The following is a 16,738-nucleotide window of genomic DNA, read 5'->3' on the forward strand; positions in this document are numbered from 1 at the left end:
GTGACCGCGTGTGACGTCCGTCCAGGCACAATGGCGCTGCCCTGCACCTCCCCGCACCCACCCAGCAGCCCATCTGCGTCCCGCTAAAAATATGCGCTCTGGCTCATCCCGATGGCAATTATACCTCTCCTCCTCCTCCCTCTGGTCCTCTGTTCGCCTAGAGAATAAGGGCCAAGACACATTAACACACGGTGCCAACACAGGCGGCCGTGCACAGAGGGAGGGGCGGCTCTGGGCAGCCAACTGTCACCTGTCAGTTTGCTAGAGGCCGACTGGGGCTGAGACCTGCTCCCTCCTGGGCCACAGGCCTCCTCACGTCCCATTTGTCCTCATGAAGCCCCTTCGGTGTCTGTGCCACTCAGAAATGGAGGCCACAGCTGTCCCTCCCCAACGGCCCTGAGCTCCAAACTCCTGCCCACTCCTTCCCACCAGGTGACCTTCCTGCCAAGGGACTCTAGCACACACGGGCCAGGCGGGCTCAAGCTGCAGGCTCTTGGACCAGACTGCTGAGTCCAAATGCTGGCTCTGTTGCTCACCTGCTGTGTGGCCTTGGGAAGGCACTCGACCTCCCTGCGCCTCCTTCTCTCCTCTGTGGGCAGGACGGTCAGAGTGCCTGGCCCAGGGTTTGGGGAGCTCAGGCAGTGAATTATGTCAATGGACTGGACTCCGCCCACACTTCCTGGAGGCCCTCCACACGCACTCAGGGTCTGGTTCAAGGCCGTGTGAACTGGCCGAGGTGGCCGGGAACCTTCTCTTCACTCAGGAAAGCATGTCGGCTCCAGGTGAGTGAGAGTGATTGTCAGGGAAGTAACCTGGAATCTGGTCGTACGTGTCCAAGAACACACGCATTTGGGAAACTTTAGCAGCTGACTGCTGGTTACGGATGCCTTGGGAGGTTCCTCAGGATTGAGAGGAGCAAGTTAGAAAACCACAAACCTGCCTTTGGGGGCCTCAGGCCTTCAGGGCCAAGGCCCGCCTCCTGCAGGCCGTGCCCGAGGCTGTCCGCGGCCTCACCTGGGCTGCGACCGGCCACCTGTCCTGCCGCGCTCATTGTTCCCAAATGCCGTTCCCCTTCCCCTCCCTGTGCCCTCGCACGCATCTGCATTCATCGGGGTTTACTCTGCGCCCTCTCGGAGGGAGGCCAGAGCCAAGAGCCAGACGCCCCCCTCCAGGAAGAGAGCCGCGCGAGGCCCGGTGATGGTCACCTCCCGGGTGCACTCTGAGTGCTGGACACGGTCCTGTCGCTTCACTGGATTAACTCGCCGGTGCTCACAACTTCCCCCACTTCACAGATGAGGAAACTGAGGCCTGAAGAGGTGAAGAAACACCCAGTGCACGTGACAAGCAGGAGGACAGCCAGGAAGCGAGCCCAGGGGGCTTCACTCCAGCCAGAGCCCAGATGTGGACGCCGCTCCCTGGTGGGGCTTCGGAGCGGGGCTTCTCCACCTTTCTGTCGTCAGCGCTCCCGCCCAGGTGCCCACTCACAGTTCTTCCCTACCTGCTCCATTTGAATTTAACGCCACCGCTATACCGTGTATCTACTTTTGTTCCATATGCATATCTGTGCTTGATACTAAAAAGTAGGAGCTTTTGGCACCCCACGAACCAACATTTGTTCCCTTGGGGCAAAAGCACCCACACTGGGGACGCACACCCCAGAGGGCCTGGGCTTTGGGGTTTTTGTCACGGCCGAGGGGCCCAGCTGGGGGCCGGTGGCCTGTGTGTGCCTACGGGGATGGCGTGATGCCCCCAGGGAGTCCCCGGGTTGACCTCACTCAGCGGGAGAATGGATACAGGGCACCGGCCAGCTCCTTGCTCTGCGCTGAACCCACTGCCTGCTCGCTGAATGCACAAACACCACTTCCTAGGAAGAGCACAGGGCATGTCAGACAGTGAGCTGCTGCTGGAGAGTAGAAAGTATGAAGCCAAGCGGGTGGGCACCCCTGAGCAGGGACGCTACCCTGAGGCGACGGAGAAGCGGCCAGGCCCCCAGTGCACTCGGCTTCCATCACGATGCAGACCACAGGCGGGTCGCCTGCCCAGAGGACGGGAGGCCCAGGACAGCACAGGGCCACCGGGCAGCACAGGCCCCGCGCCCTGATCAGAAGGCTGTCCGCGCCCTTCCTCTGGCCACTGGGGATCACAGACCGCGGGCACGGAGGGCACCCTGAACCCTCACAGGCCGCCAACTCAGGATGGGAGGCTGGATTTGAGTCACTGTGGCCCCATTAGGGAAGAGTGGGGCTCCACCTGGTGAGTCAAACACATGCGACCTGCCCCCCACGTTCCTTCCGTAGGAGCCTGAAGACAAAGCTCACGGCCACGGCCACGGCCACGAGAGGTGGAGAACATCGGATATGATGTCAGAATGTCCTGGGTTTAAATCCCCCCCGGAAGCTCTTGCCAGCTGTGTAACCTAGACCCATATATCTATCTGCCTTACAGGTTTACTCACTCGTTCACTGATTCCATTACTCATTCAAAATATACACACATGCACACAAGCTACGCAAAATAAGCAAGTTGCAAAGATGAAGTGTATAACAAGTGTGCATTCTGTCTATGCTAGTAGGTGTACTGAAAATATTTTCAAAGATACACAAAATGCTGTTAACAGTGGCTCCCTCTGGAGTGTGGGATGAGGGGATAAAGAGGGAATTTTCTCCTTACTTTGTAACATTCCATCCCGTATGAGTCCTCGCACCATTACCATGGGTCACATTTATGCTCGTATATACAGGCACATATTATACATTACAGCAGCCCCTATGATAAGGGCCCTGGGCTAAATGGGATAAGGCAGGTGCTTCTTTTGACACAGAACCAGGAACGTAAGTATCTATCTTCTACATCCCTCTCCCAGATTCGCTCAGGCTGCTCTTGGATAAGAGAAAGGTTCACTTAAGTACGTGTACGGGCAGAGATAATATTCAAAATATTTATTAACCACATGGCGTATTATGAGTTAAATTGTGTCCTCCCACCGCCAATCCATATGTTGAAGTCTTAATCCTCAGTATGTCAGAACCTGAACTTATTTGGAAATAGGGTCCTTGCATACGTAATTAATTAAGATGAGGTCACACTGGAGTAGGATGGGCCCCTTATCCAATATGACTGGTGTCTTTATACAAAGGGGACATTTGGACCAGAGACACGTCCTCAGGGGGAATACCATGTGAAGATGAGGGCAGAGGCTGGGGTGATGCTTCTACGAGCCAAGGATGCCGGAGATTGCTTGCAAACCACCAGAGGCTAAGAGAGGCCTTCTGAGGGACGATTCTCCCTTGCAGCCCTCAGAAGGAACCGATTCTGCTGACACCTTGATCTTGGACTCCTAGCTTACGGAACAGTGAGACAATAAGTGTCTTGGATTTCTAGCCTCCCTCCCCGAGAGACAATAAATTTCCGTTGTTTAAGCCACTGCGCTTGTGGTTCTTTGCAATGACAGCTCTAGTGAACTCATACAGAGCATGCCCTGAACGCCAGAATGCCCTAAAGCTAGAGCATGACTGGAGGGGAAGTCCTACAGCGCTCCTGCCGTGCCCAGTGGCACCTTTTAAGTTTCCGGGTTGGGAGTAGGCGGTCCCAGGAAAGAGCCTGGAGAGTGTGTCCTAGGCCACTCGGGGGGCTTAGGGCAATGGCTATTTACCAACTGCTAAGACATTCTGTCATTTTTTTAACAACACAGAGGGCTGTACCAGGATGAACCAACCAAATACTACCATGGTAGCAGGCCCTGCCAAAGCATGGAGCAGGTTAGTCTCAAAGCAGAACTCACCGGTAAGCCCCTCAGTCCTCGGGGACCCTGTGGCCCTGTGGGTCCAATGTCACCCTGGAACAGAGAGAGATCACATTATCCAGAGTTGCCGCGTGAAGACGGCAGAGACACAGTTTCAAATGTGGACCAAACTTCACCCAGTTACCCAAGAGGACCACCAAATGGTGCCCAAGCCGTCTCATCATCAGTCACCAGTTATTCTGAATACGGACAAACTCACTTCCTGCAGCTGAATAAACCCGTGTCCCCACGGGGATTTCGGGGGGCTCCATCTGGAACTAAGGCAGGTAACAGGGAGGAGAACTTCTCTTGGTGTCCTCTCCCCGAGTCACTGGACAGTCACCTGGGGCCACTCCTGCCTCAGTCCTCACAGTAAGAAAAACTCCACCTGGAAGGTGTAGAGAACCTTCCGGGGTGCCAAGCAGTGGGGATTCTCCGCCGCCACCACCTACGTGGTCTTCCAGGCAGACTCCCGACAGGGCTGTAATTCTCCCCGTGTAATGAATGAAAAAAACAGAAGCTTGGCCATGCTCCTACACAAATTAGACTGTAGAACACCCCAGAAGATGGAGTTTTTAAATTACAAGTCAGAGGGCTGAGAAGGAGGGAAGAAGGCATGTGCACCACGGGCTGGCATCCTGGGCTCCTGTCCCAGCTGCAGCCTGACCTGCTGGGAGAGCTGAATCCCAACCACCCCCCTGCCTGGGGAGCTCCCCTCGTGCCCTGTACTGTAAACTGAAGTAAGCAGGGTTGGCAAGACCAGGATGTTCAAGCTGCCCTTCCACACCTGAGAGGCACCTTTGGGGGACAGGCTGGGGCGAGGCCTTGCTTGGGCTCAGTGCAGCTCTTCTGCTTTGAACTCAGTGCAGGGGCCTGCTCACACTAGGCTGGGGTTGGTGACATGGGTCCCACCGCTCAGGAAAAGCACAAGAACCGAGATCGGATTTCTGCTAAGACCCTTCCCTGCTCCATCGTCTCATGACAACAGGTCAGCCAAGGAGACAACACAGGACAAGAACCAGGGGGCAGAGGGCACTTCGCCAGGGGTTAAAGGCAGGTCCTGAAGGATGCTAGGGGGCGGGCATGGGGCCGCCTTGGACCTGAGGACCGTGTGCCCGTGCTCCTGGCCCAGCACCCACTCCCGGGAGGCCAAGCTGTGTCCGCACGTGTCAGATGGCCCTGCAGGCTGTCACGTCCCAAGGCCAGTGCCCTGTGGGGATGCGGAGCTGGCAGATCCGGACTCCACACTGCTTCCTCCTGCCTCTGACTCTGCGTGACCATGAGGAAGTCTCCTGACCTCTCTGGGTCTTAGTTTTTCTATTCGTATGACTGGGGTAAAAGATGGTTCGTCCCACCCTGACTTGGCCCCGAGTCGGTGAGAGCAGGTGAGGGGTACACAGCGGTGCCGTGATGGATCCATGAGGCTACAGAACACTGGAGATGGAGAAATAATCTGGGGAGACTCTGAAACGCCACTTGAGTCCACGTAAGGCCAGATCCAACTCGCGCATCACTGAGGTCAACAGACAAATCATGACGGATTCAGCAGAGCCTCCTTATCTGTCCTACGGCATGGGCACCAACCCTTTTAGCCGGAAGCCCAGACCCGGGGCCTCCTCGGGACCCCAAGGAGAACTCATGCAGCCCGTGGTGCCGGAAGGCGAGGCATCACCAGCAGATTCCTGGAATTCGCCCGTGACTCTCTCCACAGTGGCACCAGCCCCCCAGTCCAGTTCCTGGGCATGTCTTGGTCCTTCAGTGACGCACGTCCTCTACACCTCCTCCTCCCACAGGCCCAGCCAGGCCCCACAGGACACCCACACTCACATCTTTTCCTGGTGACCCTTCCTGGCCAGGGGGCCCCATGGCCCCAGGCTCTCCCTAGAAGGGGAAGCAGAAACAAAATTGCTGCCGTTAGGGAGACAGATGCAGAACGCCTGCTGTCCCACCCGCAGTGGTCTCGGAGCATCTGGGAGGGGGAGAGGAGGACGGCCCACCCGCAAGCACCCTACTGAGTCCTGGCCCCAAGTGGGGTCTGCAGTGTCCTCAAGGCCAGCTTCGAGTCCTGGGCCTGCTCTGCCACTCTGAGCTGCAGGGAAGCACCTCCTGACACATCGGGCAAACCGCTGGGGATTCTGTCTCCTCACCTGTGGACCCACGGGACCCTCTCTGCACCTCAGCTTTCTCCTTGCTGTACAGAGCAGTGGGGTTAACTGGTGGCCCCCTGAGGGTCCTTCTGTTTGGGGCACTTGGAAGAGATGGGGGAAGGTAAAGGATAGGAAGACAGGGCCCAGGGTCTTCCATCTGGGCTAAGCTGAAGCTTTCCACACATTAGCTCTGGGACCTCGGGAAAACCACCCACATCCTCTGGGCCTCAGTTCCCTCCCCTGGAAAGCAGACCTAACGACAGCACTCGCCTCCCCGGACCCAGGACAGCACAGTCTGTGGGCGGCACAGCCGGCAGTGACCACACCTGACTTCAGGCTGTCTTGGTCGAACTGGTTGTACATCAGCGTCTGGCCCCCAGAAGAAATGTCTAGAAACTCTTGACCGAGGAGGGATGATGCTTCCAATGCTGCCACTGTCCCCTCTCAGGTGGCACGGCACTGCCCCGCCCGCAGGGCCCGGGAGCCCTCCGCCTAGAAGTGCCAGCTCAGGTGCGCTGGGACGACCTGATGGCGACATGTCCACTTACCCGGGGGCCAGGGTGGCCAGAATCGCCTGTGTGTCCCTTGAAGCCCTAGAAGAAAGAGAATGAAGTCATCCCACCAAGGAGCAGGCTGGTAACGCGGGGCAGGGCGGACCCCAGGGAGACGGTCCAGCGCACCCTGACCCCTCTCTGTCTCACCCGATGCCCCTCGTTCCTGACCAGTTGGCCAGGCATGGGCCAGGTCCCTGGTGCCTGACTGGGTGGCTAGGCCCTTCCTCCTGGTCACTCTGCAGCGAGGGCAGGGCTGCAGGGCCCCGTCCCACAAATGTCCTGGAGGGTGGTGGGGTCTCCCCACGTGGCTCCTGAACTCCCGCTTCTTCCTCATCTGATACCACGTGGCTTGGACCCCCTCCGCCGGGATACTGGGGTAGGCGGTTCCCTTTGCGACAACACTGCCTTCACCCCAAGTTAGGGCCTGGGCACCTTCCTCGTTCCTGTAGCCATCGCTGGTCCCCCCCCCCCCCAGCACCTGTGAGTAGAGCCAGCCCGGAAGCCTCATACTGGGCCATGGGGCTGGGCCCTCCCTGCGCAGAAGAGCAGCTTGAGATACTCTCCCTGAAGCACAAGCCCTCTGAGCAAAGAGGAAGCCATTAGCGGAGCTGACACTATCATCTGTTAACAGTCAGGCCACCCTGATTGTGTAATAATCCCCACTTCACAGATGAGGAAGCTGAGTCTCAGAGAGGTAGAACACCTGCCCAAAGCCCCACAGCTAGAAAGGAATCGGATTTGGATCCAGGCAGGCCCGCGCAGCCCCAAAGCCCTCCCACTTCCCACTGTCCTGCCCCAGGCTCTGCTCCTGACCACCTGGAACACCATCTCTGCAGCCCGGGCGGCAGGGTGCTTGCCCACCTGCTGAGACCCAGGCATTCACGGGACACTGATCCCGCCCCTGAGCAGCCCCTGCCCACCCTCCCCGCACCGGCGGACCACGTCCAGGTCCCGCCCCACCCGTGGCTCCTGCGGCCGGCCTCACGTGTTCACTGCTGTTCCCTCCTGCTGGTGCGCACTTGCCCGTCGGATAAATCCCTCCCGGTTACAGGCCTTGCTCTTGGCCAGCCTCCCATCCCAACTCCAGCATCTCACTCGCCCCTCCCACTGTCACCATCTACCGCCTTCCTGGCACCTTTCTCTCTGTGCGTCACCTCCTCACGTCATCGCTGCCAGAGCACTGCTCTGAGTGTCCTGCTCGACTGAGTCCCCAGCCAGTGGCTGACACAGAGCGATGCCCTTGTCCGAGGGCTGATGCCTGTGCACAGAGGTCAAGGTCAGAGGGTCTGGGGAGCACCTGGGACGGGGCCTTGAATTTAATTTCACTTGTCAACACAAGCCCCACACACAGGGGCTGCACAGCACAGGAAATTGTGCCCGTCTCCGAGCAGTGAGCGGTGAGGTCCTGTCCTAGCCTCTCACTCGCTGTAAGGAGGGAACGAGGCAGGGCGAGAGGAGCAGGAATGCAGCAGGGGAAAGAGAGGAGAACCCCATCTGCAGAGCCCCTACTGCGTATGTGCTGCAGCCCTGGGACACGCTCCCATTTCAGTGCAACGAAGTCCTGTAAGATGGGATTTATTTTCCCCACCTTATAGAAAAGAAGCTCAGGCCGATCTATCACACAGAGAGTAAGCGGTAGAGCCATGATTCAAACTGCATGATTCAAAGCCTCTCCAGTGCCACACTCAACTCTGGGAGGCAGCAGTGTGTGGCCAAATAGGGCCCTCTGGGGCCAAGGCCAAATGCCTCCCAGCTGACGCCACCGGGGCCCTTCTCAGACCTTATCTCCTGAGTTTATCTCCTGGTTTCAAAAAGCAAGTGAAGACGCTACTGGGGAGAAGACAGCCCTCTGGCCTGGCCATCTGATGAGAGCTACGGCCTGGCAGCCCCCCTGCTGTGTGGGTGTGCTCGTTACCCTGGCAACGCTTTCTCTTTCCCGTTCCTCACCACTTGGGGGATAAGAATCGGTGGCCTTAGGAGGGAGGCTCTGAAGGTCACTTCCCAGGCCGCAGGGAGGTGCAACACAAAGGGAAGCTCTCAGAGCCTGGGAGGAGGAGATGAAGTCGCCTAGATGTGACTCCAGATTGAACCACTGTGACCTCGGAAAAGTCAACCTACCCCTTGGAGTCCTAACGTCACCATCTATGAAATGAGGATAATAAAAATACCCACCTGGCAGAGCTTTGCAGGATTAATCTATGGAAAGGGGCTTTCCATGCTATTAAGTATGATGGAGCAGGGCTGACTTTGGGGTCAGGCCTGGAACTGAACCATGGCTCCCCACTTTCTAGCTGTGGGTCTTGGGTGCTTTACTTCTCCTCACTGGGAGTCAGTTTCCACATCTGTAAAGTGAGGGTAGAACCCGCTTCTGCAGAGTTGCCGTAAGGATTGAAGAAGAGATAAACAGTGCTCTCCACTGTTCAAAATAGGCCAGTTCCCTTTCCCTGGGGAGGGACAGGGCCTCCTGGGGCCCAGCATCTTCCCCAAATCCAGCCAGCGCAGAGGCGGGGACCCTGGTTGCTCTCCTCCCAAATAATCACGGACAAAAGCACCAGCTAAGGGAGCCACATACAATGTCCCAGACACTTGGCTGGGAATTTTCCATGTTTTATCTTCTCCTTCAGTACTCACAACCACCCTATAGAAGTGGGAGCTATTCTGATGCCCATTTCATAAAAGAAGAAACAGAGGTTCAGAACGGTCCCCTGACCCAGGTCACAAAGTTAATAAATGACAAAGTGAAAGCTGAGCCCAGGTCTGTCTTATTTCCAAGCTCACGCCGTGCCAGCCAGAGGAGGTGGTGTTCTTTCAACTGCCTGGGTCTCTAACCTCTGTCCCTGCACTGAAGGAGGATTCCTTACAACTCTCTGTTGAGAGGTGGCTCTTGCCCCAGCACACTTGCCAGCAAATGGATCTCCGCGGCTGAAAAAAGAAAAAAAAAAAAACCCTCCCTCCAATAAACCAGAAACGACCTTAAAAAAAAAAATCACTAATTGTGTGTTTTAATCCCCGTAAGAGGTGGTAGTCCCCATCCTTAGGTTTCTTCTCCTGATGCAAGCAGGTGAAAAGCAAGGAGAGCTGGGAAAAAGGAAAGTATTTTTTGTGTTTTATTTCCTCCTTATTGAATACTAGCCAGGTGAGTTATTGATTTTTTTTTAACAGAAAAACACATTAAGGAAATAGAACTAGCATTTTGATCTCCTACTTCTTGCCAGATAATTGGATTTTAAGATTTTCATTGAACATCATATTTGTTTCCAAAGAAAATTTAAGGAATTTTGTAAACAATTTTGAAATTATAAAGGGGTAAATCACTTAGCTAAAAAAAACCCAACAACCCCAAAATACATAGAGTTCATTTTTATAGGTAGGAGAGAGTGAAGACATGCACTGAAGGCTCTGTCAAGCACAAGCCTTTTCAACAGGCTGTGGAGAAGCTTTAAAACACTGACGATCAAAGCAACCTCTTAGGCCCTGTTTTGGGATTCCTCTAATTGCCATCTAAAAGCTAAAAAGTAGGAAGTCTCTTCTTTTTCTCATGGAGTTTATAAAGTTATGAAGTCTCTTCTCTCTCTTGTGGGCTTGCTTATCTTCTTTCATAGATCACTTTTAAGTCGAACTCCTTTACTTGCAAGGTATGTTTCTTTCCTGTTCTGCTCTGTTGTGGATCTTTTATGCATATATATAAATAACAGTATACCCCTCCCTACCTCAACATCCCTTCAACATATCCACTGCTAACTGATTATGCAATCTAAGCCATTGGCATTGGGTTGGCCATCCTGACATTAAAATGGGATCCAAGTTGTTGAGTCTTGTTTTAGACCCCTGTAGAAAACCATGGGGCTTAAAATGAAATGATGATGTGGGTTACATGTGTATATGTTTGTCCAAATGATACAGTTAAGATTTTTTGATGTATGTAAATTTTATATCAAAAAACTTGAAAAGTATTGAGTAGGGGACAGGAAATGAGTAGAGGTAGATATGAAGCAGAATAATGATGATTGAAGCTGAGTGACTGGCACATGGGAGTTCATTTCGCTATTCTGTTTACTTTGTGTATGTTTGAAATTTTATATAATAAAAAGATGAAATGGTGGTTCTCAAAAAAAAAAAAGGTGTCTGTATATATGTCTAATAAATAGCTCGACAGCTAGATACAGATTTAGATATATAAATAATAGATGTAGATTTAGATATATAAATGTTGGATTTCATACATAGAAAAAAAGACTAAAAAGACATACTAGAATGTTAACAGAGCTTTACTTCTGTGTTGCAGAGTTATAAGTAACTCTATTTTCTTCTCTATAACATTACTTTTCTTATTCTTTCTCTTTTATTACCATCATCATTTGTTATTGTTATGCAATGAGAATGAGTTACTGTTATAACTGGGGAAAAACCCTTTAGCTGTGAAAAGGGTTCAGAATTAAAATTGAGACTCATTTTTAGGTTCTATCATCCAGAGGAAGTCCATTAAAATTTTAATAAATAGGATAAGAGCAAAGAAAACTTAGAACAACAAGTAACAATGGGTGCAATTTGAAAATAAATTTTACAGCAATGGCATGTGAAAGGCCTGGATTTACTGCACAGAAGTACCAAGGTCTTGGAAGAGAGGTACTTCTGGAACCCACGGCCAGGCGGTCTCAGAGAACCCTACCCACGGTGTCACAGCCAAGTGACTGATGGCTTTATTCTTCTGTGGACAACACACACACACACACACACACACTCAGCACTTACAGGGGGACCGCGGGCACCCTCCGGTCCTGGCAGACCTGGCTCTCCTGCTTTGCCCTGAGGATAAAGAAGAAAAGAAGAACTTGAGGACAACATTTGCAGGATCTTCCTATTCTCAGCTGCCGGAGCTTCACAGCGTCGTATTTCCACCAGCCAGTCTCTGCCCCCTGCCAACCCTACCCCCTGGTACTGTGGTCCATTTTAGTCCGTAGAAATCTGCACAGTGTGGCCCTGCCTATTATGTTCTTGGCTTTCCTGGGACGGTGCTGGTTACACAGGTTTCATCTTTGAAACACCCGTTCACAGTGCCCCTTCTTATCCTTGGAAGTGTCCTGGTCTGGATGAGAAATTACGTAGACGCCCAAGTTAGAAACCGCTTTATCCCTACTCACAAAACCACCTCGAGGCAGCTAGTAACGATTGCATGGTACAGATGGGGACCTGAGGCTCAAAGAAGTTATGGTTTCATTGAGTTAATAAACAGCAAAGCCAGACTGGACCCCAGCAACACCCGAAAGGAGGCTCTCCTCAGCCTGGCAGCAGGTGCCTGCTGACAGGGGGCCTGCAGTTTACTGCTGAAGTCCAGATAAAGTGGTGAGAGGTGAGGGAGGGTTAGGGTGAGCCGGGAAAGTGGGTGAAGGGGCACATGTGCTTGATGGGGAGATGGGCAGCATGCTGGCCCTGCCTCCATGGTAACAGGAGGGCCTACTCCCCCAAGTCCCCCTTCATTTTCACAGCTTATAAACCTGGAGGGCCAGAAGGGGTCCATGGCGGGGCATGGGAGAGGCAGAAGGGCATCCGTGGATTCAGAGTGAAAATTACAAGGGAAGGAGGATGGGGCACCAAGCTCTGACTGCCGAGTTTGTTCCTTCTTCTGTCCCAGTTCATCTAAGTCTAGCCGTGTGACCTTGGGGGTCATTACCCTTCCCTGGATCTGTTTCTCAGCTGTAAATTCAGGACAGCCTCCCTGACGTAGGTCTTTGTGAGCGAGCCTGGCTCCTGCCCCACAGTCAAGTGGGGCAGCCATCACTGGCCCAAGCTGCCAGCAGGCAAAGGGTAACCACCAGCCACTGCTGAGGGTTTTCCACGCGCCAGGCACAACGCCAGCGCTTCACACAACAGTGTCGAGTCCTCACTCTAACCCACGAGGGAGACACTTCGGTTCTGCCCCAGGCAAAACTCCAAGGCACAGAGAGGTTAAGCGACCTGCTCAAGGTCACACAGCTGGGGTTCTAATGCAGGCGTTTTGGCTCCAGAGCCTCTGTACTTCACCTACACTGTAACTAATACTCCAATGCCTCCTATTAAAAATGACGAAATGGGCAACTCTAAAGCGGCATATCTACCCATCTATCTGTGTATCTATCCACGCATCCGGCATCTGTCTGTCTACTGTCTGTCTGTCCATCCATGTCCCCAATGTATAGGGACTTGAAAGAATAAGTCAAAGTGGAAATTAACCACCCACTGCCAGTAGCCCGTGCTGCTGTTTCCCAGCCACGCCCCCTGGCTCCCCGGGAGGGCTCCTGTCACTCTGTTGATCAGCCCCCGCTCAGGCAGAAGGCCGTGCCCAGAACAGCCTTTGGGGCGCTTGACTCCGAGGTGTTGAAGGCCCGAGTGTGTGGGAGTTCACGCCCCAACAAGCAACCCCCAGGCAGAAAGGCTGAAGTTGATGCAGAATACCCCAGCCTCCTGCTCCCCAACACAGGTGGGACCGGGCAGGCCACGTGTGCTCCTCACACATTCTCAGCTGGTCTCCGGGGGAGTGAACCCGAGATGCCCACTGGAACGTCTGCCCACTGGCCTGCCAGAAGCTTTCCTTCTTTCCTCGTTCCATTTCCTCACTCTGTCCGCGCTCCTGGGATCTCCTCCAAATACCCCACCCGCCCCCCCATTCCTGGTCTCCAGGTCTGCTCTCAGGGGACCTCTGGTGCCCCCATTCCTCTGCCAATCTCCTCCCAAGCAGCTCAGAGTGATAAAGGTCAGGATGGCCACACGCTGAGACCCCGGAACGAACTGACAGGTGAGCTCTGGACCACATGCTGGGGAGAACTGCCGAGCCCCCTGTGCTTCCAGCAGAACCGGCCTTGCCTTCCATGCACTGACTTAGCCACTGCTTACCCAGGGCAGACCTGGCCTTCCATACGTCCACACCCAGCGCCTGGCACAGGCCTATCTGGAAAAGGCATTCCACAAACAGACTGAGCGAAGACCAAGGGCCTCGGTTATCCTGTACTGTCAGTGACAGCCTCTCAGGATAATACACTTCCTGCAAAAAAGCTGATTGCCTGCTCTGCGTTGACTGAGCTCTGGGGTCAGCCTCCAGGGTGCGGGTCCCGGATGCTTCATTTACCAGCGGTGTGACCTCGGCCAGCCTATCTAACCTCTCTGTGCCTTAGTTTCCTCATCTGGGCCAATAATGATACCCACATCCCACAGGGGTTTCCTGGGGCTTACACCGGAAAATGTAACGAGGCGCTCAGTACCCCCTCGGTGTGCACACGGCAGCTGTCAGCCACGGTGGCGATACCTGTCCTTCTCGCTCCCTTGCCACGTCCTCAGCCTGGCTAACCGCCGCTTGCCCACCAGGGCTGCGCTGCCGGACGTCAGCCTTCAGCAGCTCAGATGAGTTGTTTACTTTGCTCGCTGCCCTAAGCTCTTATTTTTCCCCTCAGCAGTGAGTCCTGGTCTCAGCATCTGGCAAGCAGTGAAAAGTGATAAAGAAGGTACTTCTGGCGGGTTGCATAAGACGCAGAATGAGTCGTAACAGTTACGGCCGCACAAATTAAATGGAGCACAAGCCTTGCTCTGGAGACTGTTATGTAATTCCACTTACTGGTTCTAAAGGCTCTGAGGTTCTAACCTCACCAGGAGTTAAAACTAGAGCAGTTGGAAAAGTAACTTACTAAATTAATTAACAGTTAGAGAAGCCTGATACATTTAACCACTTTCTCACCGCATCTGATTCTCCAGCAACTCCAGCAAGTTGCTACTATCATTCTCAATCTATTTGAAATGAAACTGAAGCCGGGAGATACTCTTTGACTCAAGCCAGGTCGCAAAGCTTGTAGGGAGTGAAGCCGGCATCCGAAGCCAGTTTCTTCTTCTTGTTGTGGTTGTTAATTTTGGCATAAAATATTTTAACTTAGTTTTATCAATAAGCACTGCACACACGGCTCCAAAAATTAAAAAGATGATAAAATAGCATACTACGGACCAAAAATTGACGTCCCATCCCTCTGTCCCTTCTGCTCAGAATCACCCATCCTCACTTCCCTCCATGGATGGAAACTACTTCTCTTGGTGTTTCTGGAGTCTCCCAGAGTCCCTTTATGTAAATGCTAGATAAATATACACAGACCCCTTTTCATACAAAATAGGGCAGGCTAAACACACTGCTCTGCGCCCTTGTTTTTTACTCAACAATGTATCTTGGAGAAGTCCCATGTCCGTATCTAGAAAACATCCGCAGTCTTCTGCACAGCTGCTTGGTATTTACTGGGTGCCCCCTATCCCCATCATTAACTGTCTCCTGCTGGTGGGCGTCGGGAGAACCAGGTCTCTAAGCCCCAGGGGCCACCTGCCATCCTCCCCTCGGTGTTGAGGCTGGGGAAGGGCTTTGTGAAGACAAAACTGCTGCTAGGAAATGAAGCTTCAACATCAACACTGAGCCCAGAGCCACACTCAGGAGGGGCTGACCGTCCTAAGGAAGGACAACTCCGAGGTCAGGGAGGCGGGTCTCAAGAAATCACTGCACACTTCCAGCCAATAGCTGCTGGGGCCACAGAGACGGACGTCCTCAGCAGCACACAGCCCATCTCACTGTGTGGCCCGGCAGCTGACATTAAAGATAAAGGGAAAAAAAAAAAAGAAACCTCTATGCCAATGTCGAAGAAAGGGCAAACTCACATCCCCTAGAGATGGCAGGTGAAGCTCAGGCTTTCAGGGGTTTAACAGGCTTTTCGGATGTCAGGTTTCTACTCCAGCCAATGCTCACCTGCCCAGTTCCCTTCCTTCCACATCGATAGGATGGAGGCTGCAGAGGCAGTTAAAAAAAAAAAAAAGCAGAAAGGGAGGGACAGGAGCCCCAGGATAGAGTTCACTCCTCGAGACTCAGTTTCCTCAGCTGTAAAACGGGGACAGTGGTGTTTACCTTGCAGGGGTCTCAGGAGAAGTAAATGAAGAAATGCACAACAAATAACTCTCACTGTGCCCGGTTCACAGGAGCTCTGGACACAGAGTAGTTGCTTCTGAGAAATGGCTGATCTGGCGTGTAAGTGATAAGAACCTTAGAGTCCCTTACCGGCTCTCCAGGGGGCCCCGGTTTTCCATCTCTGCCTTCTTTGCCTTCTTCTCCCTGCAAGATAAACTCAAATTGGTTATCTGGGTGAAGATGCTAAGAGGGAGGGAAGGACAGACGCCTTTCCGCCTGGTGTACAGCTACGTTCACACACACCAGGCAGAACTGGCTTCATTTTTCATGGTTTCTCCCCCAACACCACGCTTCTGGCTTGGATCTCTGGTTGGCAGTGCCTGGCACACAGTGCAGAAGCAATAAATTGCATTATCATTGCTATAGATTGAAAGAAGCCCCTACTGGACATTTTCATGAAGTCAAACTTCGGACAATATGGGCTCATCTCTGGGCCTCCTGGGTTGACCATGGCGAGGAGGAGGCGAGGAGACAGCATCTGAGGAAGGTGACAAGGACCCCGAGGGGCCTGCAGCGGAGCACCTAGCTCCTGCAACACAAGCGGGCGAGGTGAACGACAGCCAGGGCCATGTCCGGGCTACAGGAAGGCCACGAACACGTCACGTTTCTTTCCATGAAATCAAGCTACAATCCCCCACCTGCTCCCCACCTCCTGCTCTCAGTGAGACACTGTAAGCCTCATGTTTCATCTAAGAGACCATTCTTCTTCAGGAATCTCTGCAGATCAGGACAATGATTACAGCATCACACAGACTCAGGTTCCAATCCTGGGTCACCTGGGCTGGGCGGGCTCCGGGGAAAGAAAGCACCAGGCAGCAAGGCAGAGGGGAACCTGAGTCACACCGGGCAAGGTTTGAATCCCACTTGCACCAACTATGCCTATGACCCTGGGTGAGTTATTGACATTCTCAGCTCGCAGCGGCCCCTCTCCTAAACACAGATGACACACCTGTCTGGCAGAGCCACGAGGGGGCTCAGAAGCAACGCCACCACCTGCAACGTTTGGCAAACCAGGCGTCGGTAACCGGCGCCAGCAGCGTGGCTGCTCCCGCTGCGGCTGGCACGCACGAGACGGGGCGTCGCTCCTCACCAGTGCCTTCAACGTCAGCGCCCGGGCGCTGGCAGGAAGCACTGAGGACAGTCGTCTAAGTTTACTGACCATCCGGGCCGCTAGCCGATGCTCCACGTGCGCCCGTAACTCGTTAAGACCCTGCTCCTGGCATGACCACGGTAACACCAGGTAGGCCGGCGTGGCTGACTCGGAGGCCCCGCAGTACTGATCCTCTTTTCCATT

The 16,738-nt window shown here is 53.7% G+C and overlaps 1 protein-coding gene across 2 annotated transcripts in view; it reads right to left on the reverse strand.

Annotated features, from left to right (window-relative positions):
- Nucleotides 1-16,738, reverse strand: part of COL22A1 (collagen type XXII alpha 1 chain) — a 242,295-nt gene that overhangs the window by 15,589 nt on the left and 209,968 nt on the right. For both annotated transcript variants that reach the window (XM_068525749.1, XM_068525748.1), the window contains 5 exons: nt 15,535-15,588; nt 11,235-11,288; nt 6,477-6,521; nt 5,609-5,662; nt 3,782-3,835 (listed from right to left, as the gene is read on the reverse strand). In XM_068525749.1, coding sequence (XP_068381850.1) covers nt 3,782-3,835; nt 5,609-5,662; nt 6,477-6,521; nt 11,235-11,288; nt 15,535-15,588 — 261 coding nt within the window. The remainder of the gene's footprint in view (nt 1-3,781; nt 3,836-5,608; nt 5,663-6,476; nt 6,522-11,234; nt 11,289-15,534; nt 15,589-16,738) is intronic.

This window comes from Eschrichtius robustus, chromosome 17, assembly GCF_028021215.1.
Source record: "Eschrichtius robustus isolate mEscRob2 chromosome 17, mEscRob2.pri, whole genome shotgun sequence".
Lineage (NCBI taxonomy): Eukaryota > Metazoa > Chordata > Mammalia > Artiodactyla > Eschrichtiidae > Eschrichtius > Eschrichtius robustus.